The 15,327-nt window shown below is 40.3% G+C and overlaps 1 protein-coding gene across 1 annotated transcript in view; it reads left to right on the top strand.

Annotated features, from left to right (window-relative positions):
• Positions 1-11,255, top strand: part of HPS5 (HPS5, biogenesis of lysosomal organelles complex 2 subunit 2) — an 18,540-nt gene extending 7,285 nt beyond the window's left edge. The window contains exons 11-22 of the mRNA XM_017726601.1: positions 512-671; positions 2,679-2,802; positions 4,508-4,654; positions 5,170-5,244; positions 5,718-6,325; positions 7,468-7,591; positions 7,793-7,948; positions 8,572-8,691; positions 8,986-9,099; positions 9,418-9,524; positions 10,186-10,471; positions 10,932-11,255. Coding sequence (XP_017582090.1) covers positions 512-671; positions 2,679-2,802; positions 4,508-4,654; positions 5,170-5,244; positions 5,718-6,325; positions 7,468-7,591; positions 7,793-7,948; positions 8,572-8,691; positions 8,986-9,099; positions 9,418-9,524; positions 10,186-10,471; positions 10,932-10,992 — 2,082 coding nt within the window. The 3' untranslated portion in view covers positions 10,993-11,255. The remainder of the gene's footprint in view (positions 1-511; positions 672-2,678; positions 2,803-4,507; positions 4,655-5,169; positions 5,245-5,717; positions 6,326-7,467; positions 7,592-7,792; positions 7,949-8,571; positions 8,692-8,985; positions 9,100-9,417; positions 9,525-10,185; positions 10,472-10,931) is intronic.
• The last annotated feature ends 4,072 nt before the right edge of the window (positions 11,256-15,327 follow it).

Here is a 15,327-nt window from a genome sequence, read left to right as displayed (position 1 = left end):
TTATTTTAGAGCTAATGTCTGAGGTGTGGACAAAGATTGATATGAAGATGGCTTTTTCCACAGCTTACTTTAGTGTCTTACCATGCTTCAGTAAAGAAAGTCTTGATTATAACTCTAGTTTTATGTGATGAAAATGAATGAGTGCTCAGAACTCTCTTAGCCCTATTTAGAAAATGGTCTCACTCTAAGAAGCTTAAGCAGAAAGCTCGAAGGAAAAGAATCAGAGCATATTTCTAATAAACATACAGCTGCTTTTCAAGAAAGGGGAAATATTTTATAGTTAATACAATATCAGCTCCTGCTTTCACTTTAAAAATGTTTAAAAGGAAAGTTTAAAAAGCCAAGTAGTGTAAGTACCATCTTGATGTGGTAGACAAGAGATTTCCAGGCAGTGAATTATGAGATGCTGTGAGGTTATTAGTGTGGGTAGAGTTGGTTGCGTTCATTGCAGAAAGTTTAACGAAGGAAGTACAGCTCCCACAATGTCTAACTCCTCTTGTTGGTCTGACAGGAGAGCTTCAGTGTCTTAGACTCTGGAATATACCGCGTTATCAGTCGAAGGGGCAGTCAGTCAGATGAAGACTCATGTTCCCTCCACAGTCAAACGTTCTCAGAAGATGAGAGACTTAAAGAATTTCCTGCACACCATGAAGATGAGCAGCTGGAACTTGGTAATGTTTCTTAATGAAAATTTGTTTGTTGAATGTGTTTGTTTTTTCTACAAGAATTCAACTGGGTTGGCTCTGTGCTCTTATTTTCCACCATCGAGTTATGAATTATTAATACCTGTAATTTGATCAATGAAACAGTCGCCCCACCTTCCAGTCAAAATCCTTCCTGAAACATTGGTGTGAAAAGCTGGCTCCACAGAAATCCAGGCTTAAAAGCAAACAAAACCCAGAGAAACAGAACAAAAGGTTCTGAGGGCTTTTATCAAGCCAGGGCTCCACTCCAGTTTCCCTCCCTCCACTTGTAATCCAGCATTAATGCTAAGATTCCTTCAGCTGTCTATGCCAGTGTTAACTGAACTTTGAACAAGGTTTATTTGCTGCCAATATCCTTTTGTCATTTTTTTTTCAAAGAAGAACTTCTTAATCTGGATTCTGTCTTGTATTTCTTCAGGGAAAGCAGAAGGATTCTGATAAATGTTCTTAACTTTCTTGCAGGGTCTCCTTTGTACAGGGGCTCATCTCTTACACATGTAAACATTAGTGTAGGGGTGCTAGAATTGTTAATAACTAACATTTAGCCCATCCAGGGGGCTTTTTTATTTCCTGACCAATGTCTGTCACTGGACTTAAGATAGATTGAGACTGTAATGGATCTTGTTCTCTGCTCTTGTTGGGACTGGGAGTGGATGCAGAATCCTGGGATGATGAGGAGCTGGCTTAGTTCTAGGTATGGTAGAGAGGCTTTCCAATAAGACTACTACTTAGTTTTTGCAAGGAGTAGGTGCCAGTTGAGGGTGGAGAGACTTTGGATGCTTTGGAGAACACCACATTGGGGAGGGAGAGTGCAGAAATTGGTATTTACTCCCCTACTTGTCAGTAGAGAGGTCCTGCTGACTAAGGTATGTGCTGTTGGTAGCACTTAGGTGTACATGTACCTCTTTACCTACATCACCATAAAAACAAGTGAGGAGACTTGGAAGTGTATAATTTCCAACATTAAAAATCAGAATTCAGGTGACTTAATTTTTGAATGTCAGAAGATAGACAAGTTCTGTGTGTTCCACAAGAGATAACAAATTTGCTGTTTGTTTCCAAGTAGAGAAGTTCCAGATGCTTATTGAAGCACGAGTACTTGATTTGGTATTTGAAAGGAATGGACTTAGTGTTTCCCTGCTCACAGTGACATAAGATGTAATGAATTTTTAGGTTTCTAGTCTGCATAATGAACAAAAGCAGCCTTATTTACAACCATTTGTAAGGTCAGTTGTGACCTTTAGGCACTGTCAAGAGGGATTCTGATAGTAGATTTTCTGTAACAGCGCAGGATCTTTTCCTCTTAACGCTGTGGTTACTGCTGACTGTTGCAAAGTGCAGTGTCATCCTAGCTTAAAATGATCCCTTTTTTCTTGTTGCCATCACTTAAAGATACAGTGTGTGTCTGTACCAGGAAATGATTAAGCAAAACACATTGTAGATACTGTTAGGGATATAGGAGAGAAAAGGAAATGTTCCATGACTCTGTATTTCCTGTGATTCTTATCAAATGCCAGAGAGCTGTGGGTTCACTTAAAAATCTAAGTCCATTCAAATGAGAGGGTGATTTATACCCTAATCATGGCTTGTGTCTCTCTGTTCACATGTGAATTGATATATGCTACAATACTTAATTTTCCTAGATGTATAAATAACTCAGTGGATTAAATCAAGATTTTTTTCCCCTAAATGGACTGTAAGTCTACTTTTAAAAGGTCATTTTCATACTGTTGTTGATCATTATTTGCCTTGCTACAGAGCCAAAGCATTATTAATAAAGCAGACTTACTAGGTTCAAAGTCAGTAGTAAAACGGCCCTTGAAACCTGGCTCCATGCATTCTTGAGCCTTAAAAAGGAAAATGTGGTGGGCAGGTTATCCATTAATGAATTAGTGACTTGCAGTTCATTTCACTATTCCATTTTTTTGCCAGGCCACTGTTTCATGACCTTTTTATTTCAATTCCATTTGTCAGAGAACGTATCTCATGCATCTGTGGTGGTTGAGGCTGACCGGAATGAGACATTTCTCCCATTCAGTATTCCTTTGTCATTCCGTTCCCCATCTCCTCTCGTCTCTCTCCAAGCTGTCAAAGAAAGGTAAAACATGCAGCAGGTTCATTCATCCATTACATCTTTCCTCTTCTGTCCCCAGAATTTGTAGCACTGTGTGGTTTAGTTCATACTCTGTTCTGCAAACATAGAACCAGAAATGCAGTCAGGTTTGCCAGGCAGTTTAAATCTTTATTTTGGCTCCAGTGAAGATACAAAGAGCTGCTGGTAACTTCAGTGGAGCCAAGACTTCAACCTCCATTTTTAAACAGTTAATAATTGTTAAATGTCTAAGAATGTTTACTGTTGTCCTGTAAACTGTGGTTGTGGTTCGTTTTCCAAGGAAACTTACTGAATATTATTTTGGGATTTTGCCTTTCTGGAGCTTAGAGGGAAGGCTGCCTATGTTGCTTGGGGACAAACATTAAAATATTCAAAGCAGATAGATATCGCTAAAACATACTTGCAAAGTGGTCTGTCCTATCCCCACATGAACTTTTCAGTGAATCAAAGCAATTTCACAAATATTTGTGGAATAATGGTAGCCTATACCTGGTGCAATTAGATCTGTGTCCATTTTTTTGTATAAATCACATTGGTATTTTAAAACTTGTTTAAAAAAAAGTGGGGGGTGAGCAGGTGGGTGTACAAGTATAAAGGAGATAGTGTTAAATATATAACTTAAGGTTTTTATGGAAGTGCTGTATGTTAATTACTTAGCTAAAATGTCTCTGGCCCAGCAGTGGTCTGAAAAATTGTATAGCCTTCCTTTAATCACTTCAGTATGTAAATCGTGACCTCCAACAAAGAATTGTAGCTGCTATCAGCAGTGTGAGGATCTCAGAATAAACATCAAAACTACATGCAACATTTTGAGTTCTTTCTAAACTGTAAGCAGCCTTTAGGATTTTACTAGTAATAAGTGTTTCTGCTAATATTGAAAGCTAAGTTTTCAAGTATTCACTGCATGCAAGTAATCACTGAATAAAATACTATCATATTTACAGTTAGTTTTTAAAAGTTCAGCTTTAATCCTTCTATACATTAAAGTCCAATTGTTTTGCTAAATTTGAATCTTTTCTGCTTTCTGCAGCCACCTTTCAACTTCTGCTATACTTTGTTATAGTAAAAGATGCTGGGTTGGGGTTTTGGGGTTTGTTTTCTTTTAGTTCTGGAGCAGAAAGCGTATTTTTGTGTTCAAATCTTGTTGACATAGTTCTCTTCGTGGCAGTGGTAGAAATAATTGAGTTCTGGTATGTTCATTGAGCTTCCTCTCCAGTAAAATACCTGAAGGAATAGCGACTGCTGAGTGAAAAGGACATTTTTGGTCAGCTTTGTAATCTGAAGAATTAATTTGAAACATTGTAGAGTGGTTTCTTACCACCAGGAGGGACATAATTTCCTAAAGATGCTTTATGTTTAAAAGCTTTAAAATACAGTGTAGCCAATCTGCACTTACTTGAATACAATACGTGTCAAGATCTGTGTCTAATGTTGGTATGTGATCCTGTTTCTCCAGCAGGGGTGTTCAATACATCAGGTTTCTATTCTGTGCTCAAAGTATGGACCATGACTGAAGTATGAATTTTGAGCAGGTTCTAAGTTTTGCTCCTGTCGGTCATCACTGCTCTCATCCTTTTCTTAAGAGTTCTTCAGATTATAAAGTCTCTGAAATGACGGTTTGAGTGAAAAAGTGCTTGGTTTGATCGCTTTTGAACTTTTGATTTTAAACCTTTGAATTTGTGATTCCCAGCGTTTCCAGCTTTGTACGCAAAACCACGGAAAAGATTGGCACACTTCACATAAGTCCTGAATCTAGAGGGAAGCATGAAGCAAAGGATGATGAGCAGCTGTCAGAGTTAACTGTTAATCCTGTAGCATCTCCCCAGGAAGAAAAAGAGTGAGTGCCAAATCACATTTTCTTAGCAATTGTATTTTCTGGATGTCCCGAGGATAGCAACCTAAGGAGAAACTCATTCAAGCAGAATGAGGAACTTGGCATTAGGTTTTTCCAGCTGCCTTCATTCCTGTGGTGGGTTTCACTGGTTCTCCCAACTCCTTTCTTAGCACTGATAAGGCAATGAACACAAAGCTAAGTAATTTCATATTCCAGTGCTAATTTACCATTTTGGACTAGCTTTCATACAGTAGCATGGTGCTTTTTTTTTGTTCAGTACCTGCCGAAATTTACTGTAGCTGGAGTAGAGCCATTATAGAAGGTCACAAAAATAGTATTATCTGTTGCCCTTCATGCCAGATTTATCCGTAATTTCTGCTGAGCTGTTCCTTCTTATGAATGAAAGCTTTGTATTTAATAAAGGAATTAGTGTTGTTGAGGAAATTTGTCAGGAAATCCTCACTTAAGTTATTGAAGTTAATACTTCAGATAAGACTCAAATAATTGTATTTTTCTAGGTCAGAACCCCAGAACTGCCAGCTTCCTGAGGAGGACTGTCTGAGAGATCTCAAGGCTGCAACAGCAGAAGCTATGTAAGCAGAGAAGCTTTTTACTGTATAGGTACATTGGCAGAAAAAGTTACTGCGTTTTTAAATTTTTTTTCATTCATTATGTGTATGTAAGAGTGATGCTGTAAATGTCTATTAACATAACCTGAGAGGATCTCATTTGGTGAATTATTTGATTCCCCTTTTTAAAACCAAGCAAAACCCACTAAAAGCTCCTCCAGCCGTATCCCTTTGGCTTAATTAGAAGCATAGTTAAAAAAATCAAAATCGCAAACAAAAATTCATTCTGAAAGAAATCGTGGGGAGCTCAAAATGTACTGAGGACAAACGTAGACAATGTGAAGTAGCCTAAATTCTGTTTGATGCACTCAAAATCACAAAAAAGCCAGCAAATGACTCTAAGTCAAGTGTGGGACTATAGTTACACAAAGATTTGAAACTTCACTTGTGGCATCTTAAAACTGTTAAACTTAGCAAACTTCTTTCTAATGCTGCAGAGCCAAGCTCCAGGATCCCCTGGTTTTATTAGAACCTCAGTGTATGAGAAGGGTCTTACAGGAATGGCTTGTCTATCTAGAAGAAAAATTCAGCAGCAAGGAGCATTCTGCTTTGGCTGTTAAGAAAAGCAAGACTCTGTGTGCTGAAGAACAGAGGGCAGTCCTGGAGGAAAACCTGCAAGTGGCTCCAGCTGGCAGAAACGCAGTAGACAAGGAACAGAGTGGTGTTTTGGAAGACTGCATTGAAAAGGAAAATACTGATGAAACCTGTGCAAGCAAAACCGTGTGTGAAAATGGTACTGATTGGAGGGGGCCTCCGGGCTGCAGCTTTCAGGTGTCTCCTCTGTGTGTCATCGAACCAGATGTTCTGAAGGATCTCGTGGAGCTCACAACTCTGTGCTTTGAGCTGCGTGTCTTTTCTTGTGGGAGTGGTGAGGCTGAGGAGAGCTCTGAGGGGAGTCTGCCACCAGCAGCTTCAGGGACCTTGGCTTGTAGGTTTATGCAAAGCTACTTCTTCCTTTTGGATTTAAAGAGAGTAAAGCAGTGTATTATAACCACGTGTGCCACCAGCCCTAATGTGTGGGAAACGTACATTGCAGGATTGAAAGGTAAATATTGAACGTTGTATTACTTCTTAAACTGAAAATAAAGAGTCTTTGGGAGAAAAGGACGAAAAAACCTTGAAGACACTCAAAACTGTGTGTGCAGATTTCCCTTCTGCCAGTGTAGTGTGGCAAGGGGAGGATGCTTGGTGTGTGGGAGTTTTTGTTCTGGTTTTGGGTTGTTTGGTTTTCCCCCCTATACTTCCCTTAGGAAGAACTTATCTCAGTTGGTTAGAACATAGTGCTAATAGTGCCAGCATTGTGGGTTCAAGCCCTGTATGGACCATTCACTGAAGAGTTGGACTTGATGATCCTTGTGGGTCCCTTTCAACTCAGAATAACCTGTGATTTCTTAAAAAAAAAGAACTACTGGCTCCTTGGAGAGATTGATCTCTCCCCCGTTTGCAACTTCGAACCTGTTTGCGTGGACCTTGTTGATTGACCACTGTAGTGATCCCAGCCTCTTTACAACCATATGTGCTTCTAAGAGCAAAAGCATCATAATTAGAACCACAAGTCTGTAGAGAGAAGGCAGAAGGGAAGGGAGGGGCTTCAGCATTTGCACTGGAAGATTCAACTTGTAAAGGAATGTGGTTAATATGAAACAAAACTGAATGGAGTAGATGGTTCCATAGATATGAGTGGCTTGTGATCACTTCATGCTTCCCTGTTCCACAGAAATACTTTTTGTTCTTTTTTTATGCCTCTTTAGCTTTATTGAACCAAAGCTTTGTGATGATATTGGAAAACAGAACTTTTCTGTGCTCTGCACTCAGCTTCTGCCTTATGTATTTCTTTTAAGAGTGAATTAAAGCCTTAGCATGGCTTCTGCTCCAACAGAGAGCAGTTAAACAACAGAATCTTGCTTTGAGGATTGGTGCCTGGTGTTTGTGTTTCTGGGAATCTCTTCGCTGTGTTTGGATTCTGAGAGCCCTCAAAGTGACAGTAGTATATGCATTCCCAGTTTGTCCTTAGTTGGACTGCACTTGTGCCTGTAGGTTAGTACCTGCATTTCATCAGGATTGAGGTGGGTGTTGAACTTCCATGGGAACAGTGATAGCTGTTGTTGAGCAGAGGACAAAAGGACAGGCAGGGTGTGTTAAGGAAAAAAACTTGCCCATATCAAGTGTTCACTGGTTTTTTTTCAGAACTAACCTGTCACAGTCCAGTGGCTTTAGCAATGGAAAGTGAAGATATGTTGAAAATACTGAAGCTGCTGCATGACCTGGGGCCATGGGATGACAGCCCACTGTTGCTGGCACATGCTCAAAGGTTTGTACCCAAATCCTCTTTTTCTCTTCAGCATTGTTAACTTCCTGGCAGGAGTTGCTTCACTTACCATGTCATGAAGATTTCTGGAATCTCTTAGAGAGATCACCTTCCAGTACTATCTTGAACTTGCAAGAGATCTTGAAAAAAATTTTTTTGCTGTTTGGTACTGAAAATATTTTTTTATTCTCTCTCTTTCTCCAGGCTTTATGAAAAATTTGGGGAAACAGCTCTTCGGCCCTTGATCAAATTCCACCCCTCTATTTTGCCTTCTGATATTAAACAGCTTTGCAGGAATGATCCGGCTCACTTCTTAGCGTATTTAGATAGTCTGGTGAAATCAAAGCCAGAGGATAAAAGGTAAGGGGAGTGTAGAATCCTTTTAATCGGTCTGCTCTTTTCATCATATAGCTGTGTGGAGTGTTTTCCTTTTTTTGTTTTGGCTTTTGGGGACATTTTTTAGTGTTTCTGTATCTGTCTGCTTGGTGTTCTTTAGCATTAGGTTCCAAGTAATCCTGCCAGTTTTTGTTGGTCTTAGACTGGAGGTTTTTTTAGGTTAAATTCTAGTTTTAAAAGGTTTTTCCTAAATAATACTTTTAATGGAATTGACTTTTTTTGTTCCTGTGTCTGCAGTTCAGTGTACAAGGATTAGATGGCATTAAAAAAAAAACCCAAGCAAACCAAACAAAAAAAAACCCCAAACCAAATCTGGGGGAACACAGCCTGCAAACTTGATTTTTGCCTCAATTTCTGGAGACAAATAATTTTAGGCTTTTCCACATTTAATTTTACATCCCCCCCCCCTTTTTTTTTTTTTTTTTTTTGCGCTTTTCCACTTCTAATTTTTCAGCCCCCCCCCCTTTTTTTTTTTTTTGTTGTTGTTGTTGATTTGTCCACACACAATCTCTGCTGCTCCATATCTGGTATGTTTAAGACTGGTAGGGTTTAGGATTTTTTTTTTTAATGTCTACTTTGTTTTCCAGGCCATTTCTCCTTAGGTCTCTTCTGCAGCCGGAGTCTGTGCGGTTGGACTGGTTGTGCTTGGCAGTTTCTCATGACGCTCCACAACGGGCAAACACTGTGGATGAGGAAGGAAATCCCAGGTAAAGTGGGTTTCACCCGAGGTCCTGAGTGCAGCAGAAAGACTTAACAGGTCTGCTTTTGGGTTAGATTTTGTGTGACAGTTTGGATCACTGACCCCTTGGTGCATTTTGCAGAGTCCAACAGAAACAACCAAAGGATTGAATAACTTTTATCTGTAATGCCTTCCAGAGTGGCTGCTCTACTGAGACTGCACATGGTGTTTCATTCATTTTTCTTCCTCTCATTACATAAATCTGCCATAATGTTCTAAAGAAAATCAATAATGCTTTAAAACTGAATTTCTCATCTTCTAGGCCACGATCGCATTTGTTTACTTGGGGCTACAGCCAGCTCATTCTGCTCTTGATTAAACTCCCAGCTGATTTTGTTATGAAGGAGAAGATGGCTGACATCTGTAAATCACATGGGTAAGGAGAAAACTTGGTAATTCTTGATACTTGGTTAGTGGGTATTCTGACCCTGAGAAGATAGGTCATTTTCATTTATATCTGCTTCTTGTTTGGACAGGGTTTATTTAAAAACCTCTCCTTTTTTGAGGATGAATATAGAATGTCCAGTTTAATGTACCAAATGGGAGGTATTCCTCATGTCCTTACTCTATTTCTGACATTCATTAAATTTAGTTGCTTTTGTCTTCACTGATACTTATATGAGCATGTAATTGTTCTTGACTTTGGTTTGAACTGAGTATTTGATTCCTGGAAATCTTTACTCTCTTATTCAAGATTTTGGCCTGGATATCTTTTTCTCTGTCTGGAGCTGGATAGAAGAAGAGAAGCCTTTACTAATATTGTTCATTTGGATGATTTGAGCCTGTTGAATGGAGAAGATGGTTAGTAGTTCTTAAGCTGTGTAAACATACTTCTGTAATGTAGGAACTGCTCTTATATAGTGATTTGCCCAAAGCTGAGTTGAACTTTTATTTTTTGAAGTGTTTTTGTAGCCCTAGCTGTGTGTAGTACAGCATATTTGAAACACATAGATAGGCATTATACTCCTGCATCTTCATGCTGTGCTTTGTGAAATCAGTTGTGCTAGAAAATGCTTAAAAGTTGAAGAATCTTGATTTGTTTATCAGCTGGGAGTAGAAGCTAAACTTAGTGTTGTAGACAGAGGAGTAGGAAGCCTCCCTGCACAGCACAAAACTCCCCCACTACGTGTGCATACACTCAAAGTTAGGGTGAGCAAAGCATTGTACCACAAGGCAGAACTTAGAAGAAAATTCACTCCAGCCCTGAGATGGACAAAAGTTTATCTCTTGACTTAATCCAAAGCCTTGAATACTGAACTATTGTGAAGCTACATGTGTTCACCACTAAATCTTTACACTGGGTCAGTCAGGGCAGTACATTTGTGTGCACGATTTGCTTGTTGATAATGCTTGGTTTCCTAGAATCTTCAGAGTAAAACAGAACAGCTAGCTTCCCTTTTAACTACAGATACAGTTTAAAAAGCAGGCTTAAAATAATTTGTTTTACAAATTTTCCCTCTAGGTTCCATCCCAGAGACCATAGAAGAGTGGAAATTTCTTCTGCATCTTGCACAGAATCACAGCCCAGCTTTCCACCACCAGGGCCCACAGAATGGGAATGCTGTCAGCAATGGAGGCCCCAGCTGCCCAGACTGCATCACTGTGGAAAATGTCGCCTTATTGCTGGCCAAGGCCATCGGCCCAAATCATGCCTTGCCTCTCTTGCAGGAGTGTGGCTTGACACTAGAATTGTCTGAGAGATTTACTGGTGTCTGTGAGATACTGAGAATTGCTGAGAAAAGGCAGAGGTAAGAGAGGTGTCAGCAGAAGATCCACACTATTCTTTTTGGATCTCCTTGGTGCTTTAAACTTCCTTTTCAGTTAACAAGAAGATAAAGTGCTTCACGTTTTTACCTTGGATTTTAGATTCAGCTGAAAGCTTTCCTATTATTTAAGAACTATGTGTTTTGCAGTATAGGCATTTTAAAATTGACAATGAGTAAACAGGAAATAGTACATTAAAGATGTACGTGAGGGAGATTCTCTGAAAGAGATCTGTCTTGCTGAGACTTGTACAGACTCTGATCTCTCCTGTTTCTTCCAGTGGCGTGAACGGTGATGTCAGGATGTTACTTTGAAAATGCAATCATGTTTTTCACAAATTTTTCTTTAAAAAGCAAACCAAAACTCAGTTTTCTTTCTGTTGTTAGCTTTTTTACTGTTTAACCTTTTTTTTTTTTTTTTTTTTTCCCTTTGCTTTAATTTCAGAGCGCTGATTCAGTCCATGTTGGAAAGGTGTGACCGGTTTTTGTGGTCTCAGCAAGCATAGAAAACAACTTGGGAAAACTCTGGGAACATTTTATACTCTAATAACTGTATATTAAAGTGCCTCTTAAATTTCACAGGCCCTTAAAAATAGCAAACTCCTGTCTAAAAGGTCAGCTATACTGAGCCAGTCTCCATCTGGCAGGTATCTGACCTGGAACTGGTGGCAGTTCTTTCTTATTCCTTTGGAGATGAGTTTTGAACTGTAGAACATAAATCAAAACAAACCAGTATTTATCTTGAAATGAAGCTCACAGATTTCCAAGATGAAGATTGCTGAATTTATTTTCTGAGTCTATAACTTAATTGTTTAGGGATATGAGCCCCTAAGTATTAAATTATGGTGTATAAAATTTTTTGTTTCTTTGTTTGCAAATGTGAGAAACCATTCCTGGGAAGTATCTAAGCCTATACTTGTTCTACTTTCCTGTAAATGACATTTACCTTTACTGTTGCTTTAGAAGTGTTTGCTATGGTACCCTTTGGTTTTTCGCCCCTCTTAAATTATATGGACAGGTTTTGCCTGACTGAAATACATTAACAAAGCCAAGTCTTAAAATGGGAGGGATATGTTTTTAAGTAGTGAATTTATGGTTAAAAATGCTGACTAACAGACAAACTCTTAAATGAACTTGCTGCTAAACTACAAGCACAGTATTTCTAAATTGCCCATACCTGTTTGTGCAATGTCACCGTAGACATCAGTTATGATATTCCAACAAACCTCAGGACAGTGGAATTAGAATCAGTCATTTAAGTTGTAAAAGACCCAGAAGATCCAACTCTCCGACCATTAGCCTAGTACTGCCAAATCCACCCCTCAACCATGTCCCAAAAGTGCCACATCTACATGGCTTTTAAATGCCTCCAGGGATGGTGACTCCACCACTTCCCTGGACATCTTGTTTTGGTGCTGGACAACCCTTTCTGTGAAGAAATGTTTCCTAATATCAAATCAAAATGTCTCCTGGAGCAACTTGAGGCTATTTCTTCTTGTCCTATCCCTTGTTACTTGGGAAAAGAAACCCATCCTCACCTGGCTTCCTTTCAGGCAGCTGTAGAGAGTATAAAGGTCTCCCCTGAGCCTCCTTTTCTCCAGGCCAAATGCTTGCAACTTGCTCAGCTGCTCCTCACAGGACTTGTGCTCCAGGCCCTTCCCCAGCTTCATTTCCCTTCTCTGGACTTGCTCCAGCCCCTCAAGGTCTTTCTTGTTGTGAGGGGTCCAGAACTGGACACAGCACTCGAGGTGTGGCCTCAGCAGTGCCGAGTACAGGGGGACAATCCCTGCCCTGGTCCTGCTGGCCACACGATTGCTGATCCAGGCCAGGATGCCCTTGGCCCTGTTGGCCACCTGGGCACTGCTGGCTCATGTTCAGCTGCTGTCACCAGCACCCCCAGCTCCTTTTGCCCTGGGCAGCTTCCCAGCCCCTCTGCCCCAGCCCGTAGCACTGCCTGGGGTGGTTGTGACCCAAGGACAGAACCAGTCACTTGGCCCTGTTGGACCTCACACCATCGGCCTCAGCCCGTGGATCCAGCCTGTCCAGATCCCTCTGCAGAGCCTTCCTGCCCTCCAGCAGATCAACACTCCCACCCAGGCTGGTGTCACCTGCAAACTGACTGAGGGTGCCCTCCATCCCCTCATCCAGATCTCTGGTAAAGAGCTTAAACAGTACTGGGTCATCACTGATGCCTGGGGAACAGCACTTGGGGTTGGCCACCAGCTGGATTTAATTCCGTTTTCCACCACTCTCTGGCCTGATCATCCAGCCAGTTTTTTGCTTGGTGAACAGTGCACATGTCCAAGCCATGAGCAGCCCATTTCTCCAGGAGAACATTGTGAGAAACACTATCAAAAGATTTTACTGAAGTCGAGGTCAGCTTTGGTAATTCCATAATTAATTCTGACATTTTGGAAAGTGAGAGGACTTATTAAAATAATATTTTTAAAAGCTGAAGATTTATGTAAGTGTTTTTAGATGGATGCTGTTAAGAAAGAAGTCTTTTTACATATTCAGCCAGTGAATATAAAGATTCACAAAATCCCTTGGATTTTATATCTCATTTACAGAACTATGCTTTGTACTAGCACTCTTCCTGTCTTTAATACATCTATGAACAAGTTTCTTTTTAAGCTTCTATTTTTGACCCTCTTCATTGTCTGACTCACATTTTAAGCAGAAGGCCACATTGTCTGGTCAATATTCAGTTTTCACAAATGTAATTTAAATAAAGTAATGCATTTATTGGAACTAAATTTAATTAAAATTGATAATTTTGTTGTAAAGTGATGCAAAAGTACTGTTTTATAATCTTTTTATGTAGCCTTGTAGCACTTGAAGTATTGCAAAATAATGCTTTTCATCAAAATAGGACTTAGTACAACTTTCAGCCTTTTGAGAGATGCAGTCTGCACACTATTTCATCTTGATTGCAAAAAAACTTGTGTGTGGAGGGTTGGTTACTTCACTAGAGGAAGTGAAGTTCCAGGAGACAGTGAGTGGCAGGCTTTCATCCAGAGTTGCTTGTGGAAAAGCCAATACAGAACTATTTCTAAAAAAGAAAACTTTCAATCTTCTGGGGTTTAGATTCTGCCATTGGAAATAGAAGGATCTGTGCCATCAGGAATACCCCCTGCTCCCGCAGTAAGACTGGGAATGGGAGTCAGGCACCTACCAGATGGCATTGGTGCCTGTTCTCTTCCCTGCCAGATGAGCCTGCTGCTGCCTCAGGGGCTTGCCACAGTTACCTGCCTCGGGTTCATGCAGTGTGTGCTGTAGCTGGGTGCTCCTCTTGCCTTCCTCAGAGGAATTCCTGGATTTCTGAGAATGTGCCTGGCTTATTTCCATATGGTTCCACTTTATTTGCTTGATGTATTTTGTGTATGCATCAGTTTCTTTCTTACTTTTGTGAGGGGTTTGTACACTTGGTTAACTTTGACTGCAGGTTGGGGTTTTTTTTTTTTTTTTGTTTTTTTTGGGTTTTTTTAACAGTAAATCATAATTCCAGTTAGAGCTTTCTTTAAAAAAAATCAGGTCAGAAGGGTCATACAGGTACCATAATGGGAAGTGTGCGTTCAGATTTTGTGTTTCAAGTGAGCTTGTGTTTAACATTGTGTTGATCATTTCAACTAACTTGGCTGTCAATAAAGAGTGAGAGTTTGCTCTCTGAAGAAGAGTTGGAAAATGAATGTTTCCTGTTCTGGATGAGTTTGTTTTCATCTTATAGGGGTAAGGGGAAGGGACTGTAAAATGAGAGGGTCTTCTGTTCAGAAATCACAGTTGCACAGAGCAAGGCTCCTGTCAGCCAGCTAAGCACACACCACTCACAGCTCGAGCCAGCCTCACTGGCTTTGATTTTTGTGGGTGACTACTGCTGGGAGAGACCCTTGAAAAGCAGAGATGAATAAAGGGGGCTTAGCCTGGAGCAGCTTTAAATAGAAACTGGTGGCGGTGTTTTGTTGGTTTTTTTTTTAAAGAAAAAACTATCATACATTATTTCACATTTATTTCACTATTAGAAACCTATGGGTAAATCAATTTCACTTCTGATAAATATCGGCATTTTCAATCTGCGTCGTGAAAGGAGACTAATTTACAGTCATTCCATGTCTGTAAGCCCAAAGTCAGTGTTAGCATATACTCACTCCATACTTGGCAAAACTCCTGAAATGAATTACTGCACATGTAAACTTAAGTAAGGCACTGTTCTTTCCCAGATTAAGAAATAGCAGCAACTCTTACTGTGCCTGAGCTGGGAATCCACCTCGTCCCCTTTCTCAGTCTTTCTTAGATTGCAAAATTGTGGAATGTTTGTGGAACGTTGCTTTTTATCTTAATTGCATCAGAGTGTACAAACCCAGAAAATGGTCTCTATGTGTTGTTTTCCAATACGCATGTGCTGCCAGTGTTTTATTGCCAGGCTGGGAAGAAATACTCTGTCCAAACTTTCCTCCGTGCTTGGAGGCAGCTTTACCTCTTTCTGTTGCGAAAGCAGCAGTTCTGGCTGCAGCTCATTTCTGTGAGCCAAGGGTCGTGACCTGGAGGTGCAGGCCAAGAGGATACTGGAAAGCAGGGCTCAGGCTCTTCCCTGCTGGAGCCCCAAGCTGCAGCTTTATCTCAGTTCCAGCAGGAGCTCCAGTGTTGCTGTCGCTGCTGCTGTCCTTGCTGGGGAACACAAGGGGATGCATTCTGAGATCGTCTAAAGAATCCCTCCAGCACCTGCCTTCTTGCAGTTACCCTCATGTTTGCAGAAAATGTTGGTTTTGAGAGAACGTGAACCAATGTAAGACTCAAAATATCCTCTATGGTCCAAAGTGTCTGAGCTCTTGTAGGGAACAAGT

This window comes from Corvus brachyrhynchos, unplaced genomic scaffold (assembly GCF_000691975.1).
Source record: "Corvus brachyrhynchos isolate BGI_N302 unplaced genomic scaffold, ASM69197v1 scaffold62, whole genome shotgun sequence".
NCBI classification, from domain to species: domain Eukaryota; kingdom Metazoa; phylum Chordata; class Aves; order Passeriformes; family Corvidae; genus Corvus; species Corvus brachyrhynchos.
Note: the sequence above shows the minus strand (reverse complement) of the source record. Positions and strands in the feature narration are given on the sequence as shown.